The sequence below is a fragment of the Magallana gigas genome, chromosome 4 (assembly GCF_963853765.1).
Source record: "Magallana gigas chromosome 4, xbMagGiga1.1, whole genome shotgun sequence".
Classification (NCBI taxonomy): domain Eukaryota; kingdom Metazoa; phylum Mollusca; class Bivalvia; order Ostreida; family Ostreidae; genus Magallana; species Magallana gigas.
Window position 1 is genome coordinate 27,147,787 of NC_088856.1, and position 27,074 is coordinate 27,174,860.

A 27,074-nucleotide genomic window follows, 5' to 3' on the forward strand; every position below is an offset into this window, starting at 1 on the left:
AACAATTTCTTTCGGATTTTTCGGTTTTTATTAATAAGGTCAAAGGATGTAAGAAAAACAATGTCTTCCTCCCTTTCCGAAGATGAATTTCATCGAATGCAGGTATAATTTCAAAATATTTTGCTATATCTATATATTGAATAGCATAAACGAAGGTTATGTAATCGTCCGCACAACATTGGTTGGCGTGCCTTTGGTGTTTGTGTGTAGCTGAAGGGTATAGAGATTTTACTCGAATTTCCTCCAACTGTCAAATTTGATTTTCTTCACAGATTCAGTTGTTGGAGCTAAGAACAACTAATTATGAACTTGATGGACAATGTAAAAAGCAAGAAAGAGGTATGTTTATATAAAATCTTAGTTTTTTTAAATCTAGTTTTTGACTGCTTGAGTAAACTAGCCTACATGTACAGAAGACACAACTATCATTACAGTATTAAAGTTTATACATTCAAAACAAACTTTTGGAAAAATTCCTCTTCGACGTTACTTGCTTTAAAAATCAAGGCCAGGGCCTTTTCACTCCCATCTGAAACAACATGCATCAAATACTGTAGACGTATTTTTTTCCACGGGGTCATAATTCCGCGGAATCACAATATCAATTTAATCCGCAGGGTAAAAATTTACGCTGATTCTTTGAATGAAAAAAAATTATTTGAATAATAATTATTAAATTTAGTTCTGAGCGATTTTTATTACCTAGAATTTGTCCAACTTTGGACTTAAATTGTAAGGATGGTTCACAGTGAACAGTGATTATCAGATGTGCACTGATCGGTAGTCATTAGTTAGCCGTTAAAATGTTACGACGCTCGCTTAAATCGTCTTGTGAAACACCACATCTTTAATTAACTATCAATTTATGGGTTCACATGTCGTTTAAATTATGAGTTGATCAGTTTTATCAATTAAAAGTCAGAGCACAAAGGAATCTAAAAATTGCAGTAAAAACACGGGTCTTAGCGGGTAGTTAATTGGGTCATTGAAAGACATACCCGCTTGGGGCTATTTGTCGTCAGACACGTGCCGTTATCTCAAGCTGGGAGAAGTTTAAATTTTATGCAAGTAAATTTACAGAAAATTCAAATCTTTAGGAGATTAAATTATTTATTATGTGAATTCTCAATACAAATTTGTTTGACAGTTTGCATAGATAAAAACGATAAACATTGGGTACACGTATATGCAAGTGTTATATAATGTAGTAACTTCCGATTATCCTTATTCATGTAATGCAATTTCAAAATTTCATTCCAAAATGCACTTTAAGTACACTGGGGAAAAATTCCGCTGAAAATTTGTGCCCGCGTTCATAGCGTAAATTAATACCACGCGGACAAAAGTACGTCTACAGTATTCAAATGACCTCACATTATACAAAACTTGGATAGTCAGAGATCTATTATCTAACAAGTTATTTTTCATCCCTTAAGAAAATCAGTATCTATCATGGGCAGAACAAACTCTGGGAAAAGGTACATTAGTGTGAATGAACCTGATACCTTCACAATGAATAGCACATGTCCAGTTTCCATTTGAGGATTTATATATAATAAAATTTTACCTTCATGTATATAAACATACATTAAATTGGATGTATCATTTTTGTTCATGTCTTATATTCATATAGAGAACCAAGTATTGAGAGAAAGGACTGAAACCTTGGACAAAGAGTTACAGAAAGCAAACAAGGTCTGATTTGAGAATTATATGTTTTATGTGCATGATAAGTCAAATTTTTTCAATTAATGAACAAATCAGAACATTATAAAATGATTTTTCAATTACTGAATCTTTTTTATTTGTTGCAGGCTATTCAGAAAAGCAAGAAAGCCAAAGTATGTATATATGAAGTGATGATGCACATATCTCTCTGAATTGCTGATATAAGCACACTTTTAAAGTTAAATCACTTACACTGGTTTTGAATATACTGTAGGAGCACATATTTTCGTTGGGTTAAAATTTCCTTGTTTTTAAACCAAATGAAATTTTGTTGGCATTTAATTTCGTCTCTTTGTATTCATTGATACTCGAGTTGAAAATTTACAACGAAATTAATTTCTCAACGAATATTTCTGCCTTTACAGTATTCAGATACCATGTCATTTAAATACAGTAACTGTAAACTTTTATTCATGACAAGTTCATTTTGTGATTTACTTGGGATAAACTGGTTCACAAAAACTAGTTTTTATACCCCCGCAAACGAAGTTTAGGGGGGTATATTGGTTTCACCCTGTCCGTCTGTCTGTCCGTCCGTCTGTCCGTCTGTCTGTCTGTCCGTCTGTCCGTCTGTCTGTAGACGCAACTTTGTCCCCCCTATAGAATTTTTTATTACTGCATGGAACAGTTTGAAAATTTGTACATATGTTGAACACCATCTGAAGATGTGCACCTGCAATTTTTTTTAAGATCAGACAAGATTTAATGATTTTATGACAGTTTTCATATTCCTTATTCTATATATTGTACACTAATGTTGAAAAGTATGGGAGGTAATCCTTACAGATTTTATTAATTAATTAATAGAAAACACTCTAAAATATATTTATATAAATACATCCAGATGGAGTTTTTTGTCTTTATGTCTTAATTAATAAAAAAAAATTATTTTTTATAAGTATTCTATCAACTGACAATGCAAAGTTTTTGTTTGTCAATGATAAATTCTTAGGAGCTAATAAGAACATCAAAGACAATTTAAGTGTGGCTGAATTCATTTGTCCCAAGGGAGCCATTATCTGAGCCATGGTTCAGATGGAGCATGTGTTTAGGGGAAATTGATAATCTGTAAAATTGGTGATGGTTTTGGGGCTATTTTAAAACTGTTTCATGTAAACCAAAAGGTCTATCATAATAAGGAAATAAATAATATAATTATTAATAAAGAAGTTAAACTATTTTTAGAGGTTGTTTAAATTCATTTGTCAAGTAAATTGATGAAGTGACCCTATTGGGCATTAATTTAAATGAAATTCAAAATTACTGATATGATTGTAGTGTTTTGGCAATTTTAAAATTGTTTGTAATATTAAATTTTCTTTCTTACATATTTTTACATAGTATGGTAATTATGGTAATGTTTTGGGATTTTATTAAATTTAACAAGATCATCAAAGAAAATCATAGTCCTATGGGATCAATTTTCTGATATGGAGTTCCATTGTGCCATAGGAGAAAGTGAGGAAAATTTGAAACAACTAATTGCATCTGTCAAGACTCTACTTAGAAAGATATTGAAAGTTTTATCAACAGAAGAGCATTGCTTGGCTACCAGTATTTCTATTCACTGCAAAGGGAGGGGTTATTGTCATTTTGTTGGTTTTTCTTTAAATCAATTAAATTAAAAAAATATATCATCAAATAAATACATTTGTAAATGTATTACTGTTATAGATATGTATTTACAGTGAAATTCTGACAATTTTGATTTTAATTTTTCTTTGTTAACTAACTTTTTTTTTTTTTTACAATTCTAGAAATTTTTTTTTGTATGTGTTCCAAACCTTTCTTATTCAATTCAATTATTTGTCCCATTTGAAATTAGCCTAGCGGGGGTATTAGTCCCATTAGGACAGTTCTAGTTATAATCAATCCTTAGCCTTGCTGTTACAACATCGCAAGAAATAGTATTCATGACGATGTTGCCCTTGCAAACCTTTCGAAAATTTTTCGCATGCCAAAAAAAGCTGGTTTACAGCATACAATTATAACAGGATTTGTTATATAATGAGGTTTCTCATGCATCTTTTATTCATATATACTTGTATAGCTTAGTTATTAAATTCAGAATGTGTAAATTATGTTAATATTTTTAAAAAATTGCTCCAATTTACCTTTATTTTAAAACATAATAAAGATGCTTGGCTTCTAGTGCTATGATTAATGATATTGTATAGTAATCTGTTGAAAAGTGAGGTTGTGTAAAATTTTGTAAAACGGCTGATTTATATACATGTGCTATGTTTTAAAAAAGGGAGATTGCTTAACATTTTGTTAAAGGGCTTATTTACATCATGGATGTTCATAAAGAGCTCAAGGTTGAACAATGGTTTATCAATCAATCTTATGGCATTCTTCTTATTAATAAAAGAAAATTTTGAAAGGGTTCTATGAAAATAAAATTAATTGATTACATTTTTTCACCAGGAAGTCGAGTTACTGATCCAGGAGAATGACCAGCTTCAGAGGAAACTCCACAGTCAGGAGGAGGAGTTCAGGCTCCAGAACCAGACCCTCATGCAGGAGCTCTCAACTGTAAGTGAACTAGGTGTTCATGGTTATTGATGAACATGCAGGAGCTCTCAACCATAAGTGAAGTAGGTGTACAAGGTTATTGATGAACATGCAGAAGCTCTCAACCTTAAGTGAACTAGGTGTTCGTAGTTATTGATGAACATGCAGGAGCTCTCAACCTTAAGTGAACTAGGTGTTCGTAGTTATTGATGAACATGCAGGAGCTCTCAACCTTAAGTGAACTAGGTGTTCGTAGTTATTGATGAACATGCAGGAGCTCTCAACCGTAAGTGAACTAGGTGTACAAGGTTATTGATGAACATGCAGGAGCTCTCAACGGTAAGTGAACCAGGTGTTCATGATTATTCATTTGATGAACGTGCTATCCGTGTTCAGGGGTTGTTGTTGTTGAACATACAGAAACTCTCCACAGTAAACGAATGGGGTGTTTAAGATTGTTGTTGATGAACATGCAGAAACTCTCCACAGTAAATGATTGAGGTGTTATTCATAAACATTCAAGTTCTCTCAACAGTACGTGAACCAGGTTCACTGGGTTGTTGATGAACTTACAAAGTAAGTGATTTTGGTCTTCAAAGATTGGTAGTGAACGTGCAGGAGCTTTCCACAATCTAATTAAAACAGCGACATATCAAGTACAAGAGCGTGAAGAATCTAATTTTATAAGATTGGAGCTCTCCACAGGAAATAAACTAGGTGTTCGAGATTTTTACTGAACATCCAGAAACAGTATAGCAGTATAGACTATTTGTTCAAGTGTTATTTTGAAAATTATATAGTCCCTTATCTATTGGTTCACAGCGAATCTGTTGAGGCTTATGTCTGTAATTATGTTACATGTTAATACATGGAAACCCATTCCAAGTTACATGCAAATACATTTACACAACATTTACTGATCTTCATTACCACAGGAAAAACATCATCATGTAATACATGTATTCAATACATATATTACATGATGATGTTTTTGCTGTGGTAATGAAGATAAGTATACAGTATTCTCACATGTTTTTTAAAGACCCATGTTTTTGCATGTGTAAATGAAGTCATAAAAGTAAAGTACACATCATTGTACTTTAACAGGGAACTGAAATGTAAATAATAAACAGCAGTTCGAATGTGTTATATAAGTATTTAAGCTTTTGAAAGGTTAAGTTTAATATGGCTATTGTGCATAATACATGCACTATTTTACTAGTATTGTATTTGACACCACTCTCAACATGTCAACAAACATGGGAAGAAAAAAGAAAATTATACATGATCTTAAATTCTTTTCATTGCTTTCAATTGCTGCAAAGTGTAGTACTTTTCATTCTTGCATGTAGATGTAATATTGCTTTTAACATCCAAATTCATCAAATAAGACCAGGGAAAATGGAATATGATTTATGTTATGTATATTTAAATAAACTCATTCTAGCTTGCCTAAAAACATTAGGAATGAAAGTTGGTGACCAAAATAGAAATCCCACTTCAGCGGCAGACTCAGGATGTTGTTTAGGTCTTAGTGTATCCTACTTCACTTTTATGATTCATGTGGCTGAGTATTTGAGACTTTGTTGTTTCTCAGTCTTGGTGGCTGACCCGGTGTTTTGATTGACTCATAGGTATCAGTGCTGCATTCAGTGGCAGTGCTTACCACAACTAGGGTCCAGAGAGAGAGAGAGAGAGAGAGAGAGAGAGAGAGAGAGAGAGAGAGAGAGAGAGAGAGAGAGAGATTCCACATTGCAATATCCTCTTTAAGCTATTATTGAAGTTTTGCTTTTGTGATGTTTTTTACTTAAAAAAGATAACATATGAATAATTACGAGAAATACAGATTAGCTTTAATTTGCACTATATTATAAATTGATTAAAAGAATTGACAAAAAGACTGAGATCTTCAAGTTGACAATTTTGCAAATTTGATACTTTAAAAAAAGATAAATGCTTCTTTGCGTTATGGTTATTTACTTGGCAGCTCTTAAAATATGGTGTAATGGAACTTTATGATATTTATTTTTTCAGGTTATTTCAGCCAATGAGAATTACGAGAAAGAAATCACAGCTCTAAAAGAGAATAGACCCTTAGAGGATTCTGGGAAACAAAATGACCGGGCAGAGCTTGAGGGTCAGATCAGGCGGCTACAGGCTGAAAATGCAGCCCTGCAGAAAAAATGTTCAGGTATACATATTTGATAACAAATTACAAAATTTAGCAGCAAAACAAAAATATATTGTATTGAGTATTAGAATAAATTAATTAAAAAACACATTTGAAGGAAATTGTAAATCATATTGTACATGTAATTTAATCTCCTTTTGCCTTTTTCGTTATTTTTTTTGAAATAAACAACGTAGATACAATCATGTACATGTAGATCTACAACAAAAGACAAATTAAAAACCATAGTTATAAAACTATTTTGTAAATTTACGAAATAAAATTGTTCAAATACAACTTGCAACAAATCTAAGATGATGTGGGTTTTTTTTGCATTAATGTTTGCATTAATGTAATTTAATCACAATATTTTAAAATACTGTAAATACATGCACATTTTACTCCAACAGAATCCGGGGAGAAGGGGGAGGGTGATGAAGCAAAGGATACTACTGATGGAGCCCCAGATGTTAATGGTATAAGCTTTGCTATCAAATATTAAATATACAGTCTGATTACTCTATTCATGGATATGATTTTGTCTTTAATGAGTAATTTCTTTGAGCTGCTTTTGTTATGTTATTATAAATGAAAAATTGAATTTAGAAAATTTTAGGCTCATGTGCGTGTTTAGTGAATGCCAGTAGAGTGGAATACTGTTTCAGATTTATTATTTTTTTTTTATTTGGTAGAGTTAAGTCTGAGTCTGGCCACAGAGAAAGAGGAGAATAAGTTATTACAGGAACAACTCTCTACCATGGAGGTAGTTACTATTATTAAAAGTCTTGCAAGATGTAATCTTTGAATAAAATTTACAGATAAATTTAGAAGCTAGTTCTCTAACTTTTTGTATAAAGAAATGGTTTGTCTTGTAGAAATCCTTGAAAGAAAAAATCCAGGGCTTAGAGGAAGAGGTTGAAAAAAGTGCAGACAAACTGAAGAAAAAGCAAGAGAGGTAACTCTAAAATTTTGTAAAATTTTACAGAAAATGACATGCATGAACTTTTTATATGATATTTAAAAGGGAAATTTGATTTTGATTTTGTTTTGTATATTTTCAGTTACTTGCAACTACATGCTGAAAAAGAGGGTGTATTCACTGAGTATAGGTAAAATAAATTTCAGTAAGAAAATAATTTTAAACTTACATCATGATGTTAATATAATTAACTTTTATTATATCTATTAAAAAAGCTGTCTCCAGTGAACTCATAGTGAAGAGAATACACATAAATAAATAAAAGGAATAAAGTTTGATGTTTTTAAGACATGGTATATAACTTTACTATTCCTGATTTAGAATTGATTTTTCTTTTACATTTACACTGGATGATTTCGTATTTAATTTACAGTAAGAAATTGGAAGATCTCCAAGGTGCAAGAGACAGGGACCAAAAATACTATACCGAACAGATAAATAAACTCCAGCAGGAATTAGAAAAGAGTAAAAAGGTACGCGGGTATGATAAGGCAACTCACAGCGATCAAATTCCTCTGATCGATATGACGTCACAATAAGCAGCATGATGTCATATTTTACTCAGAAACATGTCGATTTTAACTTTATCTCTGGTTTATATTATAAAAATTACAGACATAAAATATCACTAGAAACTCTTCTAACTGAATATATCTTCGATTTCTCTCTATTACGTATAATTATCATTGATGACGTCACAAGCATGTTTAAAAGAGAAGATCATGTCGGGAGACAAATTATCGGAATGCAGTGTAAACAATGCCGAAATAAGACTTATTTAATACAGATACCTAAGATTTAGATGAGTGTCAGTTCGAATATAATCAGGATAATACAGGCATGGATATTTTGTTTAATCAGCGAGTGTTATAAGGTAAGCGGATCGACATTTATATGGCTTGACCAGTCTTTCCTCTGTCAGTGTGTACAAAAAATGGCAAAAGTGTAACACTACCCTGGATATTAGGAAAAATGATTTTGGTAAATATCAACGGTATATGACCTAAACTACATGAAAAGTGCTGCTAGAATCCTGTGCTTTGTTGTTTTAAACGAAAATACGTAGTATTTTCAATGACATTTTAGAAGTTGAGAGGGTTTCCGATAAATATTTACAATATTTATTTTATGCGATGTACAATAGGATTCTAGCAGTAATACTAATAAACATGAACTAATTTCCAATCGAATTATTGTAGAAAACATACAAATGAACTTCGGGGTAGTGTTACACTTTTTGATTTTTTGTTAAGGTAAAAAAGTGATCTATTTTTAACTGTCACGTGATACCATGGCACGGCAGCTTCAAAGATTGAGTCGATTCCGAAGTAGAAAATAATATCTTGGTGAACTCTTTCACTTGGTATTAATATCCAGCGCTGTTTTCATAAAAATAAACATTTTTTAAATTGATCATAATTTTGACGGTCATTAAACTATGAGTTGCCTTAACCTACCCGCGTATAAATCATCTCAGTCTATAACATTAGAATAAGTATGTACTGTTCAGAACAAATATGTAAATTACAGCAAAGACTAGAGAAAAGTCAAGAGCAAAATTATCAACACAAATTATAATAATGTTCACCCTTATTGTTGGCAAGTACTTCATTCAGTAATTCTGCAGTTTGCATCAAATGAGAATCTTAAATCATGAATGGGGGTTTTTTTTTTACCATTCTTGGATAGTTTCATGAAGTTCACACCCGTCAGTGAAAAATAAAAGCAAGGTTTTAAAAATCTGCAAGATGTTCTTCTTTAAATTTAACATGGGTATTGGATATTAATTCATTATGCATTTAATTAGGCATTTACAGTTTTTTTTGGTGGATGGACATTGGTAGATTAATAGTATTTCCTGTAATGATTTCAGTCCATGGTGGAGCTAGAAGAGGAAGTGGGTAAACAGAGAACTCAATCAGAACAGACCATTGCCTCTCTACAGCAACAGGTCTGCACAAGAATAGGTGGTCTCACCTCTTTTTAAAAAAAATCTTACCTTTTATGTCTTTCTCACTCATTTTTTGGGTGTGTTTGCAAATTCATTAGTGTAAAGATTGATAATTATCTTAGCGCAACTTTAAATGGTGTTAGGTTGCATGTAAATCAATTTGCATTTTCCTTTAATGTATATCTGATGATGAATATTTTGTATATTCGACTGTACCTTTGATTATTTATCATACCAATTATTTATAAAATGCGCGGATTTCTACTTGGATATGTACATGGTATGTAACTTGAATACTGTGGTTTCATCAATATTTGTTGTATACCAATATTCATGGATTTCATTGTTGAGTTGATCCTTGATATTAAATACTAGTATTCAAAATCTAAAAACTTACTGTATTGATTTGATAAATGGCCATATCTTGAAACTGAAAATTTCACTGAAACCACAAAAATTTGTGTCAACAAATATTAATGAAACACAGAATACCATTGTACTGTACTCTAGTACTGGTGAGTATAATTTAAATTTTGTGTGGACAGGTGAGTGCAGCTAACATTGTGGAGAGTCAGCATGTGAAGGAACAGACAGACAGACTACAGCAGCAGATACAGCAGCTCCAGGGGCAGGTGCTGGGTCTGACCCAGGCCAGGGATGACCTCTCAGTGCAGCTACAGGTCAGAGAGAGAGAGAGAGAGAGAGAGAGAGAGAGAGAGAGAGAATTATTTATAATTGTTTTGGGGCCAAGAGAGATAGAAAAGAAAGTGGCCTGGAAAAAAGAAAGATGTTAAACAAATGTATATTGGCCAAGAAAGAAAAGAGGGGCAGTATAGAGAGATAAGAGGGGCAGTATAGAGAGATAAGGCAAGAGAGAACAAAAACATTATAGGGTCTAAAGATAGAGAAAGTTTCTTTGTGTGTGTGAAGAGTTGTGATGAAATTTCCATATTTATTTTAACTTGCATATATCAAAAATTAACGGAGAATCTTTGAGTGACTTGTAGAATGTTGAGTTTACAGCTCAATTTTCTTAATATGTACTGTGTTTGTGATGCCATGTATTATTATTGTCATCATTATCAGAGAGTGTGATCTGATAGTTCTGTCTGCACTTTTACAGGCAAGTAAAACCGCTCAACAAGAAACCTCAGACCAACTCCTGGCCTTACAAAAAGAACGAGACAAGAGGATAGAAGAATGGCAGGAAATCAACAAAGTAAGTACTGTAGTAAAAATAAGTGACAAGTATCAAACTGATTCAATAAAAATAGAATTTTATTTATTTCAAAATAATTATATTTAGAAAGATATGTTTTGACATTGCTTTTATGTTTAATACATATCTCAATGACGTGTGTTTTGTCATGGTGATTCCACTTTTGATCGTTTAACTGTTAGGCATGGTCCCTACAAATGGAGTCATGACCCCCCCCCCCCCCCCCAAAAAAAAAAAAACCAAAAAAACAATTTGACAATGTTAAGTTTGTTAGATGTTTCTTTCCAATCAAGAAGCCTAATATGCAAGTACATTGCATGGTAGATTCAATGATCATTGAATTCAAATTCTTTAGCATCTTGCTAGAAACCTACAGTTGGTCAAGGGTCCATACGGCCAAAAAACCTAGTGTTTAGGTACTATTGCAGAGCTACATCAGGTCAATTTAATGCCTCCTCATTGATTATTTGCATTGCTGTATTGAAAAGGGAAATAACTCAATTTTTAAAATTTTAAGTTTAAATTTTGAAAATGGAGTTACAGAATTCCCTTTGAAAATCTTGACCTGAAAATAAAATAAAAATATACCTGCCTGCCGCATTAGATTTAAAGTCTAATTTTTTTTTTATTTAACAAAAATAAATTTTTTCCTTGGCTAGGTGGCAGAGAAGAGGAAGACGATGTTGGATGAGCTGGCTAACACGTATCAGAGAGATAATGCAGGCTATCAGGAGAAGCTCCGCCTCCTACAGGAAGAGAGCCAAGCTCACGTTCAGGCTCTCCGAGAAGCTGCAGAGAGTGAAAAGGTCAGATAACTCAAGTTTATTGAAAAAATGCATCATTCATAAGACAGGGATAAATCTACCTTTTGTTTATGTCATCCAATGACATATTTTACCTTTTCTTCCTAATCTGGTTTTTACCGATGTTTGTCTTTTAATACATTCATTTGTTTTATTTAGTCCAGTTCTCTTTTAAGTAATAATATGTAAAGGGTGTTTTTAAAAAAGATGAAATAAAAGAGAAGCAAAAAAACTTTGTGTACAGAAACTTTATTGTGATGTACAATGTTTATCACCAATTCTGCTGTTGAAAATGAAATTTGAATTGTTTTAATCATAATGGTTACCAGTAAATTGCTGAAGAAGAGATATGGGTACAACAAACGTGTGTAAAAAAAATTGTTAATTTGTTTTAACTTCATGGCTGCAATGTTTGCATCACATTAGTATGTTATGTGGGTATCAAGCGATATTTATCTCCTTACAGACTAGAAATACAGAGCTTGATAAAATCAAGCGGGAACTGGAGGAGGTGAAGAAAGACAAGTTGTCTCTGGAGGAGGCCAAGTCCTGGCTGGAGCGCCGCCTCAAGGAGACCGAGGTACATACTGTAAAATCAATAACTCTCATAAGGGCAACAAGTTAACATCCCTCATAGGAGTATGAAATAGAGACTTAATTCATTATAAATGGAAAAAATCCCTTTGAATTATGTCTTCATGAATGTTTAAGAAATTGGAAATTATTAAAAATTGGCACCCTCGAATTTGAATGAATCTAGAATATACAGAGTTCACATTGGTAGCATACTACATGGAAACATGTACATTGTATATGCATTTGTGGTCAGATTTCCTGGATTCTGATTTTTTCCTCAGGTTCATCGGAATGTTATTTCATGAATTTACTGCATGAAAAATGGATGAAGTCTTCGATTTATTTATGATTTGTTAAGAAAATCCTAGCTTAGAATTGTGAAATTTGCAAAAATTGAGCAATGCATATTTATCGAAATGTTTTCTCTAACTCGCAGGAGTCTTTACAAAATCACTTGTCAGAGAATGAGAAGAAAATAGAACAACTGAAACAAGACCATGAGGAGATGGTCGAAAAACTTACTGTGGAGCATTCTAAAAAAATGCAAGAAATGTCAAATGAACATAAAGCCAAAATTCAGGTAAGTTTTATTTATATGTATTATTTAGAATCTTAGAAAAAATACCCAGGGCTCTAGCTATAGTGTCTTGTTCATATGAAAGTATATAATAGATACATGCACCATGTATGTTGGTAATAAACTTAGTAAATGAGGGATTGATGAGTTCAGCCATACATGTATAATACATGTAGATTTTGTAGTCAAATGGTTTTTATGGTAAACAAAATGCATCAACTTGAAAATTTGAATGAAAATTGGTGCATTAATATTAACAAGCTAAATATCAGATAAAAGATTTTTTGATAACTACTTGAGTATTACTTTTATAAATAATGACTTAGTAGTCTATTACACAGAAATTTCATGTACATGTGTTCATTTTCTTTTTAATCAGGAGTGCTGTGATATTGAAGAATCTCTCAGACAGGAACTAGCTGCAAGTCAAGGAGAAGTCTCAAAACTTAAGCAGGTACTGAGTGTTTAAGGTTAATTGTCCATCTAGAAAGAAAGATAACTCCTCATTCTTTTATTTCTCTATAAAAGGGAACTTGTGTATTTGAATCTCACAGGAGTTGGATTTGTATGGTAAAATCAACTTTACTTTAAAAAAAATTGTATATGAGTAAATAGAGGAATGATATTTTGAAACATATACACAATGTATGAATCGATTACAAAATATTAAAAAAGAATATTTGTTATTAAAGTTGCTTTAGCAGCAAACAGTTTTTTAGGTTCATGCAAGTTATATATAATAATTATGTGTAATTGTCACATGCCCCAAACTGTCTGATTTCTTAGATAGTTTTAGACTGATGCAGAATAAGTATCTAAAATAAATTAAATGCTCCAATGTCATATAATCTTTGCAGGAAATCAAAGATGGTACGGAAGATAAAAAGTTACATGAGAAGAAGGGACAGACTATGGTCAGCCATTGTTTTTTAGTGTTTGTCATTAATTAAATGAATATGTTTAAACATTAAGATATGGGCTGCTACATGTATTAAAAGACCCATCTGTTCACAAATTTAAATAATGAACATTTTTTTACAAAAAAGGATGGGTTAGTGTTCCCATAAATGAGATGTTTGTTAAAAAATGCTTTAGATATTAATCAATCTTAATTTTTACCAATCCTCCATTTTACAAACAAGTTTTAAAGTTGATGACATAAAATTTTAATTGATATGTTTTATTTATTGATATTGATATGAATTTTTTTTTCAAACTAGATGAAAGATCTGAAGAGACAGCTAGTTTCAGAAAGACGGAGAGCAGAGAAATTACAGGATCGCCTTCAGGAAGTACTGTCAGACAGCCGCAATACATGTACCAAAAGTAGGTCAAGAGGATTTCAATGTCAAACTATAGTCATTTGGTACTATGACCATTTTGTACCCAAAGATATTTCATACCCAAATGACCATAATGATTCATTTGTTATTTGTACCATAAAAAATCTGTATTTGCACCATTACTAAATACAAGGCAATTTGATTAAACTTTCTCTTAAATATCTTTGTGTATGTAGATCCAAAAATATGTTTTATTGTAATGTTTATTTCATTACTAGGTGTTGAGGATTTATTGGCTGGAAACGATGGCAATGAATCTCTGGACAGAAGGTCTGTATAATATTGTTGTACTCTGTGTTGTACTCATATTCATATTTATATGACATGATCTGACACTCAACTCTTGGTTTGGTGAAAGATATCATTGTAATTTTTTGAATTAATCAATAATTTTGAAAAGATGCATTTAAACTATGCAATTTAGAGTTGGATAATCCTCAAGGTCAGTCAGTGGTTAAGGACAGAAACACTTTCGAAAACTGAAAAAGATTGAAGATCAAATCAACCATATTGGACCATATTTTTTTTCTCTTTGCACTAAAAATGGTATGCTATATTGAAAAGATTGGAATGTTCTGGAAATATTGGAATAAAACATGTTGTTGTGGTTTTTTTTCCTCCATTAGCTCTCTCTCCTCATGGAGTGCTGCCAACAGCAATGTCAGGGACAACAGTATCTTGAGCTCGCCACAGGTTTGACAGTTTGACTTTGCATATAATAACGTGTTGCTCTACATAGAACAAGAAACATGTATTAAGCTACACTTTACTACCTCTTTAAGTGATTCATTTTAAATGTCCGATAATTTGATTTTTTTTTTTACCTCACATAACTGATACTTTCATCAAGCATTTACAGTCATCTTTTTAAGGATTTTCCCAGATGTACATGTATGTTTGACTTGATGTCAATGACAAATTTTTCCCTAAAAGGCAGAAGATGAAAGCTTTTAACTTGAGAGTCTTTTATTCCCTGTTAGAGCCCTGACAAGTCTTTTGGAGCGGATGCCACGGAGCTGGACCAGGAACACAGCGAGTTATTGGCCAGGCTGACAGACATTCAGCAGGAGAAGTGGTATCTGGAGGAAAAGGTTTGTGGGAGAGAAAAAAGTGGGAGGGATGAAAAACTGGGAGGGATGAAAAAGTGGGAGCGTTGAAAGGTGGAGAGAAGGGTGTCAATGTTAAATACAATAAAAGCTGAAATTTTCACGGGGGATAGAAAATTTCACTAATTTGTGGTCTGAAATGGTTTCATAGGGATTTAACTTCTTTGTATAAGACTGCATTTTAGCATATAACTATGCATTGTTTGAGAATAGATTTTGTTGATGAATATTGGCAAAGAAATTAAAGAAATTAATAAATTCCGAATATCAGGTTAACATGTTCTATAACAGTATTCAGAACTTTTAAGATTGACATCGACATCATTTCATTTTTGGTTGTCTCAAAGTCAAACATTCATACAATATATTTGGTCAAATTATTTAAAAGATAAAACTCTGATTAGACAAAGGCCCTAGATAAGTTACCTCTAGTGTTTCAACTATCAACTCATTCAGAAAGTTTTTAAACATTATACTGTAGACCAACTTTTATTCGTGAGTGAGAAATTTTCGCGAAGTACACAAAAGCCTCGTCGTCGCGAATATTTCTCGCCGTGAATCAGCCCTTGTCATGTGTTTGTAATAACAAAACAGGTCTGTATAAGGCTTACTCGCGAAAATTAGTCGTCGCAAAACAGTTTGTATCCAGTTAATCGTGAAAAAATGTTGTTGCGAATAAAAGTTGGTTTACAGTAACTTATTTACTAAAGAGAAAAACTGGTGTAGATTGAGCTACTGTTGAGTTTTGCTTGCATGGCATTAGGTGAGGCATCTAGAGAACAGCACTGCAGCAATGGCCGACGATTTGATACAGAAGAGTCAGATCATTCAACACTACGTCATGGAGCAAAGGAGAGGTACAGAATACTGTAAAATATGTATACACGTAGTATGCTTGCAGTAAATATCTGCAAGATATATGAGTAAACTTTGATTGCAATTTCTATCATTTCAAGTCATCTATTGTATATAGTGAAATTAAGATATAAATACTTGCTCATAAAAATTATTGGTCATGGATTAATGTAATCAATCATCAACTGTTCCTGAAAAACAATGATGTGTATAAAATCTGGTTTACCATATGTCATTCTTTTATTGGGGGGCCTTAATTTAGTGTGTTATCATAAATAAAGACCGTATTTCATTACTTATGATAATTTATTGGGAATGTTAATTCATGGATATGGAGCAAATATTAATGATTCCACAGAATCTAAATGCAAAGTGTTGGTTTTAAGCTAGTATTTATATACCAACATAAATATATAAATTATATATGCTTCGAAATATGAAGTTTCCTACAATTCTTTACTTGATAAAAAGAAAATGTTGACCTCTTGGGGAAGTTAAGTCATCTTTTGTAATGTCCTTCATGCAGTTTCCTAGAGCCTTTGTACTGTTCTGAGGATAAAGATGGTAAAGAATTCCGAGGCTTTATAACTTGTAGGCTTTTATTACGTCCAAAGCCAAATGTCTAAATTGGTGTTAATGTCACAGAACCTGGGGATTCCTTTGACACTGTGAGAGATCCAGTGTGGATTTTCTTGGGATCAATCACACTGAATTTCTGTCAGCCTCCATTTGTCAAAGACTTGTACAGATTATGTAGGATTCAGTTTTCTATATTACTTTCTTTTCTTTCTATCTTTTTTTGTTTTACTGGAGATTTAATATAGTAATTGATGTGATATATTTACGTTATCTATGACTGTCAGTTAGTGACAGTTGATGAAAACAAAGAAATTTAAAAAAAACAAAACAAAGAAATAACAAAATCACGATATGAAATAATGAAAAATAATACTAGACGTCTGAAAATTTCTTTTGACGTAATGATGACATAGTCAGTTAGCAACATTATTTGAATTATATCAATTGATTAAATGAAGAAAAAATCACTATGAAAAATCAAATATTGAAATATATGAAAATTAAAAGAACATAAATTTTCTTTGGTAAAGATAATTATATAGAGATAAAAGGCATTTAGAAAAAGAACCCAAAGCACACCACCATAAGCTGTTTGTGAAGTTTTTTTTCTCTGATGAATGGGAAAAAACCCTGAAAAGCCACTTTAAACCTGACATGCTGCAATTTGTTATTTTGTATTCTAGAAACCAAACAACCAGTGCAGGAAGACAAATTAACTCTTAAAAAAGTGATAGACCTAGTGAACAAACATGACGATCAAAATCTGAAGGAGATGAATCGAAAACTGCAGAATGTCCTGGAAGAGACACTTACCAAAAATATGCATCTACAAGAGGTAAGGTTGTTATCCAAGATTTACAATCGCGCACAATTTCTTTTGATACAAGTGCAATTGTTATATTTCAAAATCTCTTTCTCTCTCTCTCTCTTTTTTTCTCTCTTTCTGTTTCCTCTTTATGATTTTTTTTTATCCAACATGTTTGGAGAATTCTCTTAGAGAAATTTAAGTTTCCTTTCAAGATATTTGGCTATGAAATAGCCCAATTTTCGTATTTACCTGCTCTGCTTTATAATTCATGAAAATCAGATCAAGTTTTCAGTGTGCACGTAAAGTACATCCATTGAAAATGTGCATTTGTTTATTGGTACAGATTATTCCCTCTCTAGTTTATTAATCGGTCATTTTAACGCACTTTCATTTTAATGATATTTGTCAACTTAAATATTTACTATTTCATTTTCATACAGTAAGTTGTAAATAGAACGCAATTGCTTTCATTGGCTAATATGTGTGAAGTGATCACAGTATGACTGAGTTATGAAAACTAGTATTAAATTTTTTGTACTGTTTCACAACAATAAGAATTGGAAAAAATATTGTTTGAAAGAATTCAATATTAATTAGGATCTGTAACATATTGAGAGGTGAATAAGTATATGCACTACTCTCAGTGAGGCATCATAACGCATTTTCTCTGTTTTTGCTGTTGTTAAATGGAGGGTACATTTCAATAAATTATAAAGCATGCATGTCAGGATTGGGACCAAGAAATAAGTGTATAACATCATCAGAGGAGTAAATGGTTCGTTCAGCGATCATCAATTGATAATTCTGGAGCCCTTGTTAGAATCACATTCTAGCTGTCCAAAAGTTTCCTGCCATGAAAACATTTCCCCAAATCACGGAACGTTTGCTAGAGTCCAGAATTCTTGGAACAGAGAAGAAATTGCTGTTGTGGGAAGTTCATAAGTGGATTTTGGTAATGAGAAATGCTTCATTGCAGAAGTCGAATTCTCTAATGTAAAAAGCGCGGGAATCGATAGCAGGCGACCGACGCACGTGATACTTTGGTCAAATTCATCCATCAGCGGTGAGAATCTTATCTGTCAGTCAGACAGCATCCTTAAGACCTTTAAAGCTTCCCGTTATGACTATCACTGCTAATTGTGTCCGGAAACGACCGGAGCTTACGGCGGAAGCACATTGTTGCGGCCGTCTGCCAATCTTAAACAACTCCCTGTCATGTGCCTTTATTTAGACTCCCTAAGATCTATTTTATAGCTGCCGGTTTTCGATAATGTTTATGTAAAAGTACGCAGAATAGATATAGGTTCCCTTTTTAGGGTTTGAATTTAAAAAAAAAAAATTGAATCCTTACGTTTGCTCTATAGACTTGCGCGTTTGGTCGTCTCTGTCACGTTTACAGACTGTCTTTCTAGTATTTTCTATATACCAAGGACTCCCGTCGTTTTTCGTAAGCAATATTCTTTTAAAAAATCGATAAAAAGGTAGCCTTGATGAAAGTTTAATCTTGATTAAGATATGCCACTTGACCAAAAAATATCTGGAACATTACAGAGGAATTGTTTAGCCTGTTTTACTCGAAATGTGTTATGACACTCACCCTACCTGTTGATTTTCGTTTTCTGAGACATCTTAAAAAAACAATCGTGCATTGAAATGAGTCGACGCCTGTCGATTTCAAAAACGAAGATTAATATAGCATAGACACATTATTTTTGTTAGTGATTGCGAATCACAAATTTTCCAGATAAAATGCATTTTTTTTTACATAGCACCAATATTTGATGACGTGGTTCACATAAGTGCATGACGTAACAATTCTACTAATTACTTAATGGCCCGAGAGTAAATGCTATAATTTGTTGGAACCGCTCAATATCCAAATGGTACATACTGCAGGCTGATAAGCAACAAATGCCTCATATCATGATTAGTTCTAAATTTGGCTTTCTTTTTTTTCTACGATTTTCTATATTTGTCTCTGATGAAAGGTTCTTGGATGCGAACGTGCTGGTCTTGCAAAACCCAGGCCGCGGTCAACCACTCAGACATTTTTTTAAAAAAAGAATTTAACTTCGTTTATATTGTGATGATGTTAAGTGTCTTATCTTTGGATAACATGTAGCGTGTTCAGCAAATACTACAAAGAACCCGAAACGGGACCGGGAAATCAATTATTTCTGTTCGTTTCCTAAATAGCGAAAAATGTTCCGCAATTGCATGACCAAGTTCTTTGAAATTGAGCGTTATGGCAAAGCCAAACAATGTCCCTGAGCACATTACGGAGTTATCTGTCATGTAATTGGAGGAGGAAAATGGTACAAAAAAGTAAATTATTTTATTTTGTTCTCCAAAAAAAATATTAGCTAATTTGTTTAGAAAGTATGTACGTAGAGATTCACAAGAATGTTCTTGCATGTACATTTTTGATGAACAAGGGACTAAGAAAAGCTGTAGATATTATCACCTCTTTCTTTTTCCAATTTATTAGTTATTTTCTTTTGGGTATTTTGCTATTTTAAGCGCCTGTGCAAGATGATAAGGACCAAAATACCGCTCTATAACAAACAAGTGATACATGTAAAATGTGATTGAAAGAATGCGTCATTAATCCCCTCTTTGTCCCATCTTTTAAAAGATAAGATTTAATGAAGAAACTAACAGGGCGCAATGAATAAGTTTGTATCACGGTTAACGATTATAGAAGATGATTGCAGAGAATGCATTGCCTCTTTGAATTACAAAGACGATAAAAATGACGTCACTCATGCAGAATAGAATGTAGGACGTACTATTTTTCTGAAAATTGGTTTCTGGGAACATCGTACCGTACGTTGATATGAAAAACGATCGCAGCTCAAAACCTGACCTAATTACTCCAAAAGTACAACGATTAAGAATGGAAAACGAAATAAAGTTTTAATGTAAATCGGCACTTACGAGGAAATGGCACCTTCCTCTTTCAAGATCTTTACAACGAAATGCAATCGTTCGGATAGGGTGCACTGAAGCATCCGAACAATTGCATAACGACGAAAATTGATCACGTGTTTATTGCGTACGATTTGTTAGTACGTGTACTAACCGCCAAATAATTTTTGAGTTAATGTTTGGCTGTCCATTGTATGGGGTAAAAAAAAGAAGACATTTTTATATAATTCTTGATTTTGAAATATAGATTTAGATTTTTTAAAAATATTTTTTAAAACTTACATTTTTTATTTTAATTATTGATTTAACAAGAGGTAACAATAATTTCAAGAGAACAGTCATAAGTTTTACAAATTCTGATAGGAATTTAACTTATTTCTTCAACGAAATTCACGAAAATAGACAATCAAAAATGGATGAAACCACGATACATGTATTATAAGGCCTATGATTGTTCTGGTCGAAATCGAAAAATAATCAAGAAAATCGATGAATGTTTGAAAGATTTTTTCGAATATTTAAAGTGTTAAAAGCCAGTGTAAAGAATTTTGACAGAAATACATAATGTTTTCAAATGTATGGAGATACTAGCATAATATTTCTTTAAACTCGAAATCTCTTTACCATCAAAATTGTTCCTGAACTTCTACAGCGATAAAAACCACCTAAAATGTTTCGTGTCCCATGGCTTCTAAACAGTTTTGTCAAGTGAAACAAGAATATGACATAAGATGGTGCACAAATTACGGTCACATGTTATGCTGAACAGACCAACAGACGAGACAAAATTTGCTTTTTTCCTGTAAAAAAAAATAGATGTCAAAAATAGAAGAACCGGAAAAACAGTTTTTCCCGTTATTTCTCGTTATGTCACTATTACGAAGTGCAAGATAGTTGCATCCTTTATCGAATTCCGTACAGAAACTAATTCATTTAGGTTCCACGGAGAATACTCTAAACATAGATTGATGAAGTGTTATGCAATGTTTAGAAATGGAAGTTTTAATCTCTCTTCTCGAGTTTCCTTTCGAACATCCTGAGAGAAGACTTATGTGACAGACGTTTGTAACGACATTTCTGATTAGCTGCTGGTAGAATGATTAATAATGTCATATTGCAGGAGTCTGCTAAGGCGCTATTCTTTCCAAGTCCGACACGACTTCATTAAAGTGATAAATCGACCTCTCTGAAGCATATAGGGCTTTTCTTGCTTTGTGGTCATGGATCGGAAGCTACTATCGGGAATGGTTAACCAAGTCACCAATCCGCGTTGTCGTCTTACTTACTTGGTCGACTGCGGTACACTTATGTTCATTAAGACCTATCAGATACTGCGAGTTGAGATAAATCTCTTCTCTCTGTGTGATCTCGGACTGTAGGAGGTAGGAGAGCGCAAGGTCGACAACGAATAGAAATCCATAAAAAATCAATGCTTCAAAAGCTGTCTGATTGAATAGGCAATGGAATATGAACTATTCAGACGCCTCTTAATCAGTGGAGGTTTTTAGTGGGTACTATTTCACTTACATTACGATTCCCTCGACTCCCTTGCTGCAATGGAGGAGGCGAGCTCTTGCAGTTATTTAGGAGGTGCTTTGGAATGTTCCAGTTTCTTTGCAAGTGGAAAAAAAATTCAGGAACCTATCATTTATGTTGCAGTGCATAGCTACTTGTAAAAATGATTGGTGTGTAAAGCAAAGACAGCATCTGTATAAGTCGTAGACCAAACAAAGAAATCAATGACGTCATTATTCTTCTATCCAATACATATTCGCCTCCTTTTGACATGTTATTACTTCATACATTTATTATCGTACTTCTGGCCTTTTCCAAATGATTTTATCTTTACTTGTTTAATGACTCGATTTATCTTGTAAAACCTCAGTTTTGTAACACTTTAAAGTGCACACACATTTTGATGGTTTCTATGATTGTTCCAATAAGAGTTATCCCGCATATGTTCATGATTTGAGATTTCTTTTAAATTTAGAAAAAAAAATTATTGTAAAATTTAGCAAGAAAGAAAAGGTACCGGTCAGAATATCGTAAGGTTTTTCATCATCAAAAACACCATACAACGTAATGTTCTACTTATGCTAACAATACCATAAGACCGTTTCGGTGTTGACAAAGCATGAATGAAGCCATGATGCACACACAATTGAATTTTTTACCTTTTGACACTGGCAAACACATTTACAGCATATTAGTTTTGTTTTCCTTTTAAATTAGTTTCCCCTTATAATACCTTTTCCTCCTCTCTTTAGTGTCAACATTCTCTTTATCGTATGGTACAAACTCCCGTGTTGTCATCGTCGGCGCCTGTCTTAATTGCTAAACACCTCAATATGGTTTTAGCGTAGCATGATTCTCACTCTCCCGTATCTATTGCATACTCAATTTTGATTTTTTTTATTTTTTTTATTTGGTGTGTGTTACTACTAATAGGATTATTTGTCTTTGAAATTCAGATCTCTACGTGGAGTTGGGGCATCGATTTTTAAATTTAAGTACGTGAAGCGTATTTTTTCGATATCTGAGAATAGATTTTATTTGAAAAAAAGGATACCAAGCTTAATTAAAGCTTAACGAATAAAATATTATACGTTTTCTCGGCATTGGGTTTGCATCGATTTTTACCTCACTTATTTTGTCTCCAAATGACAATTTTTCTTCAACCATTATTTTTTTCTCTCAAATGCATCATGGTTGACGTATTTGTTTCAGTTTATTAAGTATTCCATCATAGACGCAAACTTCAAACTTGCTGGATAAATGAACTGCCTTATTGCATTCTGATGTTGGTTAAGCCCCTTCGTGATGAAGACCCTTTTTGGAAATCAATTGATACTGGAAACAATAAAAAAAGACACGTCAGAGTTTGAAGACGATGCTGATTTCGATTTGGAAATGCGGCATTTTAGAGAGAGAGCCCAAAAATAGTTTGATTAAATTTGCTGTCGGGAGAGTGACACTTTCATCAGTGTTAGCCCCGAGAAAAATGGATGTCGCTTCACTTAACGGTCTCTTAATTCACAGCTTAGTTCCATAGATATAGCACGCTCTCTTTTTATTAAACATAAACTCACCAACTTGTCTTGATCTTTTTCTTTTGGTTTTTGCGTTTTCCCGACTAGAGAAAAAAAGTTCTTGATGAAATTGGAGATCATGGGATGTACTTGTTCGTTTCTTAGTCATTTTCTCGGCTGTTGGATATTCTTTTTCGAAAAAAGTTTGGTATTGAATGTATTTGTATACCAAACTATATTCAATTTTTTTTTTTTGAAAAATTCTGTATGTAATGTATCACCAAAAAGCCCATGGCCTTACAATCGGATAAAAAAGATCACTTTACCTAGTTCTTGCTGGATATTGGCAGTGCTATAAATAGAGCAACAAGCTGAAGATTTTTTTTATGCCGTAATAAAGTATCCGCTTGAACTTTGAAAAGCCCTCACCAATTGTGATTCACGGCGGATAACACTGATGATGGCTATATCGAACATTGCTGACCGGCCGTCAATGGTGGCAAAATTGGGCAGAAGAGACTAAATCAATTACATTAATCAACTTACAGCTGTCCCGTTGCATTTTGAAGCAACACCTCCGTTTACGGAGAAAGGCGAGAATACCAATTAACTGATGTTGCTTACAGATTCAACGCCCGGTACGGCGTAATCGGCTCTAGCCGTTAAACCCTTTTAGCCTCCGCAGATTGTCTTGGTTGGTAACTTATTTTATGTCCAATTGTAGTCTGTAGGTCAGTTTTTCTTTGTGATTCGTGCAGACCTACATTACGGTGTGAAACAGGCATACTTTAAGAGGCTCTCATTGGATAAGGAATATGAATAATTAAATTGCTAGAACCCCAGTATATTCATTTTTGTTTTCATTCCGATTTGTTAAATACAGAATTATAGTGCAATATTTCTTTGTAAGAATTGAGATAGTAAGAATTGAATTTATTTATATGTGCGTATACTCTTCTGAGAATAATTCGTGCAGCTATGTTACCGTAGAAATAATGACGTATAACCCTACGACTTTTCGAAATGTAGCCTTAACAATCGTCTGTTTGCTTCTTGTGCTATAGTTGCTCCTGTCATTGCTGTAGATTGCATGTGCATGTGTAATACTTTGAAGTTTAATGTAGAATACAAATGACAAAGTTTATACAGTGCTGCTCAATTCAAGATCATTTGTCCTTTATGTGTTAAGGTCATTTTGGGAATGTAAGGGTAGTGTGGTAAATTAAATGAAAATATTGACATAAGTTTGTTTAACGTTTATTTGTAGAATTTGGAGATGATGTCTCAAGAGGTTGTACGCCTGAGTAAAATACAACCGACGTCAAAGGACGAATCTGGTGCTAGTGCAACGGGGTCGTGACCCTTTTCATCACTAAGTGCAATAGATATGTTTGTGAACTTGTGTGCAAGAGAGAAAAAAGGCTTTGAGACAGTAAGAATATGAAAATAGTGCTCTTACCATGTATAACAAGCGAGCAAGTTAAAAGTGGTAAGAATCTGTGGTATGCTTTGCAATGGGAATAAAAAAGCCAACAATTGGTGATAAAATATGTACTATTTCCCAAACTATGTTGGGGAATATTTATGGGTTGCAGGTCAGGAATTTTCGTTTTGCTATTGATGCTAGTGTTGAAGATTTCTGACTTGTTATCCTATAAAACAACCATGAACCACGGTCATAATCGTAAACTATACAAACCGTACGGAATACCATCGACGGTTACAGGTTGTAGCGATGCACTCTTGTACTGTTATACTTTCAGTATGGAAATATGTTCAGCAGAGTTCATAAAGAGACTCTTTGTTTAATTCTTTGTTATCCTCACTTTGTCTTCCATTGGCTTGTCGTTCGTAAACTAGGCATAAATACTTTCTTTAACATTTTTTTGTCTTCAGCTTACAAATGGTATATGGGTTGACTTTTAATAGAAAACTTTCAGTTGTTTATCTTATATTGAATCCCAGTCAAGGAAGGTTAGACACATTCAATTTTCGGCATACTTTAAAATGAACTTTTACATTATGCAATCAGTCAAATGAAACCTTAAAGTTTGTACACATCGTATCCACAATAGTAATAATATTTCAAAGATTTTGAGAAACAGCTTTGCTGTATTACAATATTTTAACACATCTGACGAGATATCCATAAACATATTTATGAATATTTAATTAGTACATTAAATAAAATAATTAAATTTTAATTAAATTGTTTAAGGCGGTGATTATATTTCAGATGTTTGTTGTATTCTTCTCTCATTATAGAATACTGCGTTTGATTCATCTCGAAGATATAAAATGCTTAAAGCTGACATGAATTCATAAAAGCATTTGGTCACCATATTAGTTTCGATCGCTCCGCTACTGCCACTGGGGTATGTAAACCGGTTGAGAATGTTACGGTCGGTTGTTTTTCGATCGAGGCATTCAGGTTGCACGGCCTTCTAAATGCATGAACTACACATTGTAGTAAAATTGTTTGTAATAAAGAATGAAGGAAACAACAATCAATAAAACTCAATATATATTTACATGTATTTGTAGAGAGAATTTCTAAGGTACCCGTATACTTTTGCACAGATAGTGCTGTCTTACCGGTACTTCGCATGCACATCGAACACGTGCGTCGTTCATAGAGAGTGCATAGCGGCTGCATATTTTTGAAAACCCCGGCGGCACTACATCCAACACAGTAGCTAAATGATAATAAATCCAAGAAAGTAACAACTTAGCATCGTTTCCATCGGTTTATACAAAAACGTCCCGTTTCTAAAATCCATGCGACATTGCTCGATCTGCCACAATGTGGTTTCCTTAGTGCGATGTCATAACATACACAGGAAAACGGTCTACAATTATCGAGGATTTTTTGAATTATATGTGCCTGGATTTCAGTCAGTCTTGTTTTGTCGTTCATTGGATATTCCTTGCCAGTGTAGTGGTTGTTATATCATTTTTGTTCAAGACGCGTTTCTGAACGTCTTTTCGTCCAAGGTATTGTGTTCGGGTGTATGAAATACCTGAATGCGGTGAAGCATGAATAACGCTCTCGGTCTTTGAAAGGGGTTGTTTAGCGATGGGCAGAACAATAGAAATCGACAACTAATATGGCGGTAGTCGGAGATAAAAAAGGAAATAATGCGTATTTATGAATTCATGTCAGCTCTAATCTTTGAGTTAACCTTCAAACTCAGTTTTGTCAGTTTTAAAACCGTAAATAAGCTTATTTATCTAGTGATAAGTTTTAATTAAAAGGTCGTAAAAAGGAGCCAAGGGCATTTTCTATTCAGAAAGTATTCGGAAAAAATGCAAATTCGTAATTTTAATATTTATTCATGCTATTATCATTCCTATTTAAGAGAGAGAGAGAGAGAGAGAGAGAGAGAGAGAGAGAGAGAGAGAGAGAGAGAGAGAGTTTTAGTTTTTGGTTTGTATGTTTATAAATATTTTAATGAATTCTGCATAGTATTGAAAAATACTCTTTTGATGTTCTGTATATTTTAAGTTTGAATGAAAACAATAAATATTGAGATTATTTGTGTTTCTTTGTGCATCATCACATTGCTTGTCTTTGCAATGTAATAATTTATTGCAAAACTCGAGTAATGGCGAAGTTTCGATGTTGGGGCCTTCCCTTAAATATTGAATACTGAAAACAATGCATTCTCACAAAGGAATTTTAGGCTTGGACTATGATACCGCACTGTACATTGGTTTTTTCACTCCATGTATCACGCACTTTTGTCGACATTTTGCTCTTGGTGGATAAAACAAGATCAAAGTATTGTTTTGATCAAGTGTTGCTACAAAATACCAAAAAAGGAACATTGATAAGTTTCTTTGAGTATTGGAATAACCAGAGAATAATCTTTAAAGAAAACCTGAATCAACAAAGGGGCATGATGCTTA

At 33.1% G+C, this 27,074-nt stretch overlaps 1 protein-coding gene across 1 annotated transcript; it reads left to right on the plus strand.

Moving 5' to 3' along the window:
• On the plus strand, positions 1-26,700 carry LOC105336726 (GRIP1-associated protein 1). The gene is made up of 26 exons (XM_034450739.2): positions 1-102; positions 273-339; positions 1,634-1,695; positions 1,815-1,841; positions 4,156-4,263; positions 6,277-6,433; positions 6,823-6,888; positions 7,105-7,175; positions 7,288-7,367; positions 7,474-7,521; positions 7,765-7,864; positions 9,265-9,342; positions 9,888-10,022; positions 10,466-10,561; positions 11,221-11,367; positions 11,831-11,944; positions 12,377-12,520; positions 12,897-12,971; positions 13,375-13,431; positions 13,738-13,843; positions 14,079-14,130; positions 14,487-14,553; positions 14,841-14,951; positions 15,730-15,823; positions 17,084-17,235; positions 24,433-26,700. Exons 1-26 carry the CDS (start codon positions 61-63, stop codon positions 24,523-24,525), a joined length of 2,349 nt encoding a protein of 782 aa, XP_034306630.2. The 5' UTR covers positions 1-60; the 3' UTR covers positions 24,526-26,700.
• Positions 26,701-27,074: the final 374 nt, after the last annotated feature.

Excerpts from the sequence above, each read along its gene's own strand:
- LOC105336726 (XM_034450739.2), top strand. The coding sequence starts at position 61 with ATGTCTTCCTCCCTTTCCGAAGATGAATTTCATCGAATGCAG. Across the intron at positions 7,176-7,287 it reads AACAACTCTCTACCATGGAG|AAATCCTTGAAAGAAAAAAT; the intron begins GTAGTTACTATT and ends TTTGTCTTGTAG. Across the intron at positions 10,023-10,465 it reads ACCTCTCAGTGCAGCTACAG|GCAAGTAAAACCGCTCAACA; the intron begins GTCAGAGAGAGA and ends GCACTTTTACAG.